The sequence below is a fragment of the Vigna angularis genome, chromosome 2 (assembly GCF_016808095.1).
Source record: "Vigna angularis cultivar LongXiaoDou No.4 chromosome 2, ASM1680809v1, whole genome shotgun sequence".
NCBI lineage: Eukaryota > Viridiplantae > Streptophyta > Magnoliopsida > Fabales > Fabaceae > Vigna > Vigna angularis.
Genome location: NC_068971.1, coordinates 12,148,803 through 12,159,578, shown reverse-complemented (window position 1 = coordinate 12,159,578; position 10,776 = coordinate 12,148,803). Strand labels below are relative to the sequence as shown.

Below are 10,776 nucleotides of genomic sequence, written 5' to 3'. Positions count from 1 at the left end.
AGATAAACATTTGATGATCTCAACAAATTTTTATGGATACGACATTTGTTGATACCACTATACACGAGTGTACTTGCTGAAATTGGTTGTTAAGAAAACTTCATTAGTCAACATAAAAGGATCTGAATGAATCATTTTAACAAAATTTGGGATTCAATTGAAACAGATACTAACACGTGACACCAATACTATCACATAACACGACAATAACACATAACATGTACGAAAATAGTATTATCAATATAATCAAATACACCTAATTTTATCATTTTAACAAAAAATATAACTTGATAAAGAGTAAATAAAAAACCAAGTTGAATAATTAAGACGAAAATAAGGAGAATTTTATTTTAACCTATAATATGTTGGGAAAAGTGGAATATTTAAGAAACTCATTGCATGTTTTATTTATTATTATTTATATATTTTATTTATTTATTATTATTTATATATTTTATTTATTTATATATTTTATTTGTTTATTATTATTTATATATTTTATTTATTTATTATTATTTATAAATATTTTTATTTTTCCTTAATTAATCAATTTTAACTTCTATTTTAGTTTTTTATATGTTTTCATTTTAGTAACTTAATTCAATTATTTCCTTCATTGTTACCAAACAAAAACATTACCAAAATACTTAAAAGAGAATTAAAGTTTCCTCATGTATTTTAAATGATAATTGCATCTTTTATGTTTCTAATTTAATAACATTAATAATTTTTTTAATTTTAAAATAAACATTTACGTTACTTATATAGCATGCATGTCTAAAACATCATCCACCAACGACAATGTCCTAACATCTGAACTGCCACATCCGCCAAAATTTTCCAATTTTCCTCCATGTCCTCCACGTGTCTCTCTTGCATTGGTTCCTCTTTTATTTTCTTTTCTTTTTTCTTTATTTCCTCTCTCTTCACGCCCACCACCACACATACTTTCTCTCTCCTTCCACTTTTTAGTCTTCTCTCTCGTCGGAACAGATACGCTGAATATCTTCTCCTTCTTCCACTCTCTCTAATCTTTCTTTTTGTCTCAGCAGAACACCCCATTTCTAGAGAGAGAAAATTCAGCCATGTCTTTTCCAAAAGCATCAACTTGAGAAGTGTGAGAGTCAGAGTGGGTGGTTTTCACTTTTCATTGGTTTCAACTTTCAACTCTCTCTTGCCTCTCCCACTTTTCTATGGTGTTATTTTTCTAGCAAATATTATTATTTTAAGCCCATCTTCCGGTAAGTTGCTTTTCGTTCTTTTCTTCTCTTTGTTTTGTTCTGTTTCTTCTTCTTATCTTGTTTCTCTTTTACCTTTTTATTTTCTTTGGCCGAACTGCACCTACAGGTCAGCTTCTAACTGAAGAGTAAACAAGGGATATGATATACTTTTTGGGGTGGGAGAAGGAAGAAGATAGTTATTGATTTTTTTCAGGGTCACGTGAGAGGAAAAAATTGTGTTTTTATTTTTCTTGTTTTGGAGTTTTGGTGGTTGTTGATGAGGTGGGTTTAAAGATTGAAGAGGCTGTGCGGGGAAGGGAATATTAGCACCCTGTGGAATTGGGGTTGATTTTTTACCATGGAGACATGTTTGTTTAGAAAGGAAGATTCTGGGACTGCTGGTTTTGTTCTGTACTTGGATTAAAAGAGTTGTTTCTTTTATGAGTTTTGAAAAAAAAAAAAAATCGTGGGGATAACGATTAAAATGAGGAATTCGGGTATAGTTTAAGGTCCCATCATGAGTTTCCGAGAGGGAGAGTTAGGAGAAGAGAAGGAATGTGAAGAATCGGTGTTGGGGAGCACTGAATCCAAATCAGTGAGGGAAAATGGATCATTGGCAGCCACACAGTTTACAATTGATGAGAATTTATTGGTTGACCCTAAACTACTCTTTATAGGGTCCAAGATTGGTGAAGGAGCTCATGGGAAAGTATATGAAGGAAGGTCAGTGGCTAAACCTTGGATGTGAATATCGTGTTTTGTAATTTGTATATCATGCCTTAATTTCGTTATTTTCTTTAAAAATTGTCTGAGAAGCCATGTCAGATCATACAGTCTTGGGATATTTATCTACACTTTAGTTTTCATAATTATGTATATTTTTGTCCCATTAGCTGGCGGAATCATTGTTTTTGCTTTTCTGTTGTGCTTAAGTGCTAAGGAAGAAGTCAAATGTTTGCTGTGGTGTTTCAGCTAAATCACTTTTTTTTACTTTTGTCGTTGAGTAAATAAGAACCGAGCCTTTGTTGGTTCAAGCAGTAAATAACTACCTGTCACAAATTTCACCTACAAAGTTGCGTTTATCCCTTATACTGATTTGACATGAGGTTCCACAACACCAAGAAGCACATCATTGGGTTGGTATTGATTTGATTTTTCTTAAGAACAATTGATTTCTTGCTCTTGTTATAGAGTGTTGGATTTTTCTTTGTTGTGATGGTTTAACCGTTGCTAGTTATTAGAGTACATGTTCAACACTATGCTTGTGTGTGTGCAACAAGTGATTTGCTGGAAGTTGGAGTTATGGTTTATGTGGGTTTAGATTAATACTTTTCCAGGTATAGAGATCAAATTGTGGCAATCAAAGTTCTGCATCGTGGGAGCACTTCTGAAGAAAGAGTTTCCCTTGAAAATCGTTTTGCTCGAGAAGTTAATATGATGTCTCGTGTCCACCACGACAATCTTGTTAAGGTCAGTTCCATTGTAGCAAAATTATCTTTAGTATTTCTGTGTAGTTCTGTTTTTTTGAAGCCTTTACAATTATGTTAAGTATTGCAGTTTATTTTCCTTCATGTGCTAGTATAATTGATGGTTTCCTCTTATGTAAGATAACAATATAAGCATGTTTTGTTCCCTCGTTATTATTGTTTTGCAGTTTATTGGAGCATGTAAGGATCCACTTATGGTAATAGTCACAGAGCTATTACCAGGGATGTCACTGCGTAAATATTTAATGAGTATCCGTCCTAAACGATTAGACCTTCATTTGGCTATCAACTTTGCTCTTGATATTGCTCGAGCATTGGATTGGCTACATGCTAATGGGATCATACACAGAGATCTAAAACCTGGTATCAACTTAGGCACTTTTTTTTTTTAATTTTCTTCTCCTATAAGTGTTTCTGAAGAAGATTATCCTAGTAGGGTCTTACTTTCGTCAAAATTATCTTTGCTACATTCTCTTCAATTAATGCCATATTAAAGCATACCTTAGCCAGTAATTCTTTGTTGGAACTTGACTCTTACGGAAAATGGTGGTAGTTTTTGACATGGATGTCATAGTTTGAGATCTGAGTATATATTGATGACTCTAGTATTAAAACGTGTATGCTCACTCAACTATATTTTTGTAATTGTCACAATGCAGACAATCTGTTGCTTACAGCGGACCAGAAGTCTGTTAAACTTGCTGATTTTGGCCTCGCAAGAGAAGAAACTGTGACTGAAATGATGACTGCAGAAACAGGAACTTACCGTTGGATGGCACCAGAGGTATGTTATTATCTTGGATTATGATGATATCTTTTATTCTCCCGATTCAAGATGCCACCATTAACATAAAATGACAATTGTTGCACTGACATAAGATTAATGAGAGACTCAATCGAAACCATCAAATTGCAGTAGAGACTGAATTTAAAACTAAAACCAGCAATGATGTACACTTTAATTTCAGAATGGTGGACAAATTATTTCTTCAGCATCAAACTGATTGATATTACGGAGTCTTGCTTATATTGCATAACCGCTGCGTTGCTTGTTTCTGTGTAGTCCCTGCATTTCTTGTATGTGACATTTGCTGTGGCATAGAGTTTCTTCTTAGATTGATTGAGTGCTCTTCCAATATTATTATCCCAGAAGTACTATATGTGTGTGTGTGTATACATCTAAATTTCTACTTATGAAAAGGCATAGTTTACACATATCATCAAGTGGACTTTCATTGTTTTTCTGAGCAGCTAAGATCCATTAATAAATTCCATTTTTCTGAATAGCCAAAAGGGATGTAGTAAATTCTCCCAGTCTCCTGTAATTTGTTTAGTACAGTAATGCACAAATTTAGGACCCTTTAAGGCACCAAAATTGCCCATTAAGAATGTATTGCTATAATTTTCTGACAATGTAGGCTTTGTATAAATGAAGCTTGTTTTGACAACTTACATACCAATTTTGCAGCTGTACAGTACTGTGACTTTGCGTCAGGGAGAGAAAAAGCACTACAACAACAAGGTTGATGTATATAGCTTTGGAGTTGTTCTGTGGGAGCTACTAACAAACCGCATGCCATTTGAAGGGATGTCCAATTTACAGGCTGCTTATGCTGCTGCATTTAAGGTATTAAATTTGATATCACTCTGTCCTTATCATCAAATTTGATATCACTCTGTCCTTATCATCAAATATCATGCATACTCAAGGTTGATATATTAATTTGTTAGCTTCCAAAAGCTACCTTTTTTTTGAGAATAATTTGATATGTTACTATTTGCTAATCATGAAATGGTTTGCATTTGAGATTGCAGCAAGAGAGGCCGAGCATACCAGGTGATATATCCCCTGAGCTTGCTTTTGTGATACAATCATGCTGGGTTGAAGATCCTAACTTGAGACCGAGTTTTAGTCAGATCATTCGCATGCTCAATGCATTTCTCTTCACTCTCTCACCACCATCTCCTCCTTTGCCAGTACCTAACAATGAACCTGAGGTGGCTACAACCAGCAATGGCACCATTACTGAGTTTTCTGCCCGAAACAAAGGAAGGTTTGGCTTTCTTCGCCAATTGTTTTCTTCAAAGAGGACCAAAAACTAACTTTTTAAGTGCTAAATTTTTTAAAATACCCTTTTGTTCTAGATCAAAAGAGTTGCCATTCCATGGTATATACAATTTTAGTAAATTTATGAGTGACCCTCTAAAGTGACCCAAAGGATGTAACATGTTCTACAAAAGAAAGAATGTTGTTTATAGACTTCTGAAAGATTAAGGAAAAGAAAATAGGATTTGTTTACATTATCTGCTACATCTTGCTGTAAAGGAACTGATTAGTTTAGACATTTTACTATTCTGAGAAAGGTCATTAATTGCTGTGTAATAGTGATTCATTGTAAAATGATTGTTTTCAAAGGATGGTTTGTGTTAATTTGGCGAATTATGCTGCTTGTATATCAACATTCGTGGATCTTTTGAGGGGACATACCTGACTAACCTTTATAAGAGATTAATTCATGTGTTTTATAAGAGATTAATTTTATGTGTTTTATAAAGAGATTGATTTATGTGTTTTTATTAAGATAATGAATTTTTTTTTTATATGATGGTTAATTTTCTTGTTTTTAATTAAGGTAATATCTCTTTATGATATTAAGTTACTTTTATTTTAAAATTAAATCTCTGTTCCTTATATTTTAAAAGGATAATGATATATGGACACTCATTTCTATTCTACAGTCATACAATATTAATAAAACTATATTTTTATTTTAAGATGTAAAATGGTTTAAAAAAAATAAGAGTATTAAATTTTATTAGGTGTCAAATATGGTAGAGAAACTTTATGGTGTTCATCTAAAATTTTCCATTTTACAATTATTCTTTTAGTGTTTCCAATAATATTTAGGCAAACTAACATAAATAACTACATAATATAAATATCAGAAATTAAATTTTAAAAATCATAAAGATTGAAGGAGTTATAAAATAAGATTTATAGAGATTTTAAATTAAATTTCGCAGTTTTTATTGGTATTTTTCTATCTCTAGAATTATGATTTTAAGCGACACATATTTCTTTCTTAATTTAATTAATGTATTTTTATTCTTTAAATAAAAGTTAATGTATTTTTATTCTTTAAATAAAAGTTAATGTATTTTTATTTTATACATTTTTAATGAGTGAATTGTCACGTGATTGATTACAAAGTAACGACACCTTATAAATATCTTGCACACTGGTTTCATCATCAGAAAGAGCCGAAACATGCACAGTAAGTATTGTTTGGATTCGAACAGCCGTTTCTGACAATATTGCGCATCATTACTTTACAGAGAATCTGCTTTGGGAAATCTTATTTTAGCTTTTCAGAGTTTTCTTTTCTTTCATTTAGAGGTACCACGTATTTATAAGGTTTAATACCTATTTTAGTCTATCTTTTCATAGGTCTGTTTAAAATGGTCCTCTTTTTTTTCAAAAGTTCATTAACATTCTACTTTTCGCAAAAACGATACACGTTAGTCCTTTTTGGTTACGGCGTTAAAAAGACTAACGGCACAGCTGTCCAGCTGGCACAAAACTGCTGAGTTGTACAGTTTTGGTTGAGGTGGCACTGTGACCTTATTATATGTGTTAAAATAAAATAATTTTAAATGATTTAAAATAATTTAAAATGATTTAAAATGATTTAAATTAATTTAAAAATAATTTTAGGATTAATTACATTTGGGATAAAATCTCCTCGCGATTTCGGGGCGATTTAGGGTTCAACAATCACCTTTCCAAGAGTGCAGATTTTGATTTTTGGTGAAATCAAGTTCGTGGTTCATCCAAGAGTGTGGTTCGTTCGTCAGTGCTAGTGAGGTTAGTGATCGCATTACTGTTCTTATGTTGTTGTTATAGTTACTAATCGCATCACTGTTCTTATTTATGTTGTTGTCTTTAATGGGTGGATTCTGTATTTGTTTTGTCTTTAATGGGTGGATTCCATATTTGTTGTGTTTAAAATATTATTATATTTTTGGCGTGGTGGGGGGTTTATGGAAAAAGTATTGGCGTTGGGTGTTGAAATTGGTCCCATGGTGTGTTAATTTAAGTTAATGAGTGGTCCCCCTTTTCCATTTGCAATGTAGGGATGTCTAACGATAGGTTTGAGGTAGTGGTCCACCACGGTGGGACCTTGATAAAGGAAGTGCCCTTTAATTATATAGGTGGGGAGATATGTTATTGGGACATTGACCCCGATACATGGAGCTATTTTGGAGTAGTAGGTTCACTTAAAGATTTGGGTTACATGGAAGTACATGAGTTATATTACGATATTGAACATGTTTTGTATAAGCTATATGACGATAAAGGAGCTTTGAACATGATGAATGTGGAAAAATTGTTTGGGAAAGTCAACTTGTATGTTGTACATAAAGTGAGCGAAGCAGTGGTTGTAGAAAATGAGGATGGAATTCTTTACCTTTGCCAAGGGCCTACAGAGAGTGGTGAGGGTAGTGGTGTTGAGGTTGGTGTAGAAGGTCCTGTTGAAGTGCAACAGGAGGTTGAGGAAGGTCCTCTTCACTGTGGTGGTGACTTGGAGAGAGATGATGGAGTGTAGGTTGACACAGAGGAACTGGGTGGAGTGGAGGAAGAAGTAGAAGTTCATAGTGAGGAAGAAGTAGAAGTGCACAGTGAGGAAGAAGTAGAAGTTCATAGTGAGGAAGAAGTAGAAGTGCATAGCGAGGAAGAAGTAAAACTGCACAATGAGGAAGAAGTAGAACTGCACACTGAGGAAGAAGTGGAAGTGGATAGTGAGGAAGAAGTGGAAGTGGACAATGAGGAAGAAGTTGAAGTGGATCCTGAGGATGAAGCACATACTATTGCTTTGGACAATAGTGATTCAAAATACAACATGGAAGACAGTGATAACGAAGCACAAGGACATGGTAGGGGGTTGTTAGATGATGAATGAGAGTCAGATGTGCTGTTAACTCCAGATAATAATGGAAGTGAGGAGGATGAAACTGAGGACAGAGCAAGTAGAGGTCCCTTTCCTACATTTGGGAAAAAGAAGTCAATGTCAGATTACAAATGGGAACTTGGTACTATATTTACCGATAAGGATGAGTTTAAGGAAGCCATTAGAAGCTATGTTATTCATGATGGGAGGGCTCTTAAGTTTGTAAAAAATGATAACCGTAGGGTAAGGGTGAGATGCATGGGTGGGCAAAAAAAGTGTCCATGGGTAGCTTACTGTGGGTATTTGCCAACACGCAAGATTTGACAGTTAAGGAAGATTGTTGATGTTCATTCTTGCAGCAGGCAACTGAACATTAAAATGATGAATAGTAAGTGGTTGAGTCATGAAATAGATAAGTCTTTACATGAGAATCCTAGTATAAGGGTCCAAGACATACGTACCAAAGCATTAAGGAAATGGAACACCAATGTATCAATTTCTAAAGCAAGAAGGGCGAAGTTAATGGCATCAAGTGAACGTGAAGGGGATTTTAAAGAACAATTTCGAAGGATTTATGACTACGCACATGAGGTATTGAGATGTAACCCAGGGTCAACGGTTAAGGTTAAAGTGAACAGTGATAATGGTCAGTCCATATTCGAGAGATGTTATGTTTGTCTTAAAGCATGTAAGGACAGTTTTATTAGTTGTAGGCCCATCATTTGTTTAGATGGGTGTTTTTTGAAAGGTCTTTATAAGGGAGAGCTGCTTACTACTGTTGGGAGGGATCCAAATGAGCAAATGCTACCCCTTGCATATGCAGTAGTTGAAGTCGAAAATAAAGATAGTTGGTCCTGGTTTTTGCAATTATTGGTTGAAGACCTTGGGGGCAATGAAGTTTGTTGGGCGTACACGTGGATGTCTGACCAGCAAAAGGTACATGCAATACTTAAATTATTTTATTATTCATACTTTATTAATCATGTGTGTTTGATTAAAAAGTTGATGTTGGTTGGCAGGGGTTGGTGCCAGCTATCCAAGAGCTTTTGCCTAGGGCAGAACAAAGATTCTGCATCAGGTACCTTTATGCTAACTTTAGGAAAAGATTTTCGGGTCAAATATTGAAGAATTTGATGTGGAGGGTTGCCACAAGCACATACCCCCAAGCTTGGGAGAGAAAGATGTTGAATATCAGAGCAGTGAATGAAGAAGCATATAAATACCTCATAGTCATTCCCCCAAGGTACATTATTTCCATTACATGCATAAAGATTCTGCATTACTCATGTTTGGTAACAAATTTTCTTCGTTCTCGTGCAATAGGTATTGGTCAAGAAGTAGGTTCAGAACTCAAGCAATGTGTGATACTCTGGATAACAACATCAGTGAAGGATTCAACAATGTCCTTGTTCAGTCTAGAGGAAAACCCATTATAACCATGCTGGAAGATATTAGACTGTATTTGATGAAAAGATGGGCCACAAACAGAACGAAGGTGGCATCTATGGATTTCAATGTTTGTCCAAAGATCAAAAAGAGACTTATGAAGGAATGTAATTTGTCAAGATATTGGATCCCAAGGTAATATTGTTCTTGTGCCTTATTTATGTTCATATCCAGTTGTTGATGTGCCTTATTTATGTTCATTTATTCAGCTGGTCTGCAAGAAGGATTTTTGAGGTTAGGCATGTTTCAGTCATTGGGAACAAGTTCACAATGGACCTGGACAATGAAGAATGTAGCTGCAGGAAGTGGATGATCAGTGGCATCCCATGTTGTCATGCAGTTGCATCAATGAACTATTCAAATGTAGATCCAGAAACTTTTATACCAATTTGGTTCAGGAAATCCACATACGAAGAGGCATATGCGTCCATCATCTATCTTGTGAATGACCACCTCTTATGGGAAAAAACTAGTTCTCCTGATGTACTGCCACCACTTAAGAGGAACATGCCTGGGAGACCAAAGAAAAAAAGAAGAATGGAGCCATGGGAACTAACGAAAGATGGGACCCAAATGAGTGTTGGTGGGCAGCGAAAGAAATGTAGCATCTGCCGTGAACTGGGGCACAACAAAAAAGTGTGCCCTTTACGTCCAGCCATCATCCAACCAACAGAACCAGCACAGGCACAAAGTTCACAACCCCTTGCACCTTCACAACCATCAAGTCCCCAATCTCCTCACCCACCACAACCAAGTCAAGATTCCATCCAAGATTTAAGTCAGCCAATACGAAGGAAAAAGTTAAATATTAGAAGAAAAGATCCATAGATTTAAATGAAAATTTGGATGTATTTGGATGTATTTTGTACTCTTATTAAGTACTTTAATTGTGTATGTTGAATTCTTATTAAGTACTTTAATTGTGTATGTTGAATTCTTATTAAGCACTTTAATTATGTATGTTGTATTCTTATTAAGCACTTGAATTTTGTACTGCTATTAAGCACTTTAATTAAAATTGTTATTATAGTTGTAGTGTTATTAAGCACTTTAATTTTGTAGTGCCAGGTATCCTTAATATGTATTACAGTCATATACGTAAGGGACCACCTTGAACAATTTTTAAACGAAAGAGGGACCACATTTAACATTTTTAAAACGAAGGGGGGACTAAAACGAACTTTATTGCATGAACTCAGATTGTTCACTCATATTACAACAACTGATATTACATCAACAAAACATGATGCTAAACACCTAAGCCATTACATGAACAAAACATACATTGCACATTGCACAACTAAGATCAAGCTAAACACAGCCACAATATCATCATGTTCAACACAATAACAACAAACACAACTCCAAGTAAGAACTTTATCCTTCTCTGCAACTCTTTCACATTATTTTCCAGATCACATATCCTGTTGCTTTGTCTCACAATTGTACCATCTCTATCATCAGCGTTGTCCTCAGAACACCACTTGAAAAAATTACATGACATCCCAGTTGAAAATCCACCCTATTATTCATCAAGAACACAAAAATGTTAAAACACATAAAATCCAATACACATAAAAGTCACTACGGTATTCAAAACACCTTGTAATGACGACATCCCCAAAATTTCCTCCCAGCATTCCTTGAAGTTCTGGCAACTTTCATTACAGCAAT

The 10,776-nt window shown here is 34.6% G+C and overlaps 2 protein-coding genes across 4 annotated transcripts; both read left to right on the top strand.

Annotated features, from left to right (window-relative positions):
- The first annotated feature begins 945 nt into the window (after positions 1 to 945).
- On the top strand, positions 946 to 5,147 carry LOC108326785 (serine/threonine-protein kinase STY13). Of its 3 annotated transcripts, none has more exons than XM_017560348.2 (7): positions 946 to 1,241; positions 1,348 to 1,943; positions 2,558 to 2,690; positions 2,875 to 3,070; positions 3,367 to 3,491; positions 4,176 to 4,334; positions 4,516 to 4,699. In XM_017560348.2, exons 2-7 carry the CDS (start codon positions 1,738 to 1,740, stop codon positions 4,546 to 4,548), a joined length of 852 nt encoding a protein of 283 aa, XP_017415837.1. In that variant the 5' UTR covers positions 946 to 1,241; positions 1,348 to 1,737; the 3' UTR covers positions 4,549 to 4,699. The 3 variants fall into 3 exon arrangements, with proteins under 3 accessions (XP_017415837.1, XP_017415836.1, XP_052729747.1); XM_017560347.2 differs by having other exon boundaries at positions 948 to 1,241; positions 4,523 to 5,147; XM_052873787.1 differs by lacking the exon at positions 946 to 1,241 and having other exon boundaries at positions 1,255 to 1,943; positions 4,523 to 5,147.
- Positions 5,148 to 7,608: 2,461 nt separating this feature from the next.
- LOC108327277 (uncharacterized) lies at positions 7,609 to 9,944 on the top strand. Its single transcript, XM_052872511.1, has 7 exons — positions 7,609 to 7,642; positions 7,694 to 7,899; positions 7,984 to 8,302; positions 8,405 to 8,592; positions 8,676 to 8,899; positions 8,980 to 9,237; positions 9,312 to 9,944. Exons 1-7 carry the CDS (start codon positions 7,609 to 7,611, stop codon positions 9,928 to 9,930), a joined length of 1,848 nt encoding a protein of 615 aa, XP_052728471.1. The 3' UTR covers positions 9,931 to 9,944.
- Positions 9,945 to 10,776: the final 832 nt, after the last annotated feature.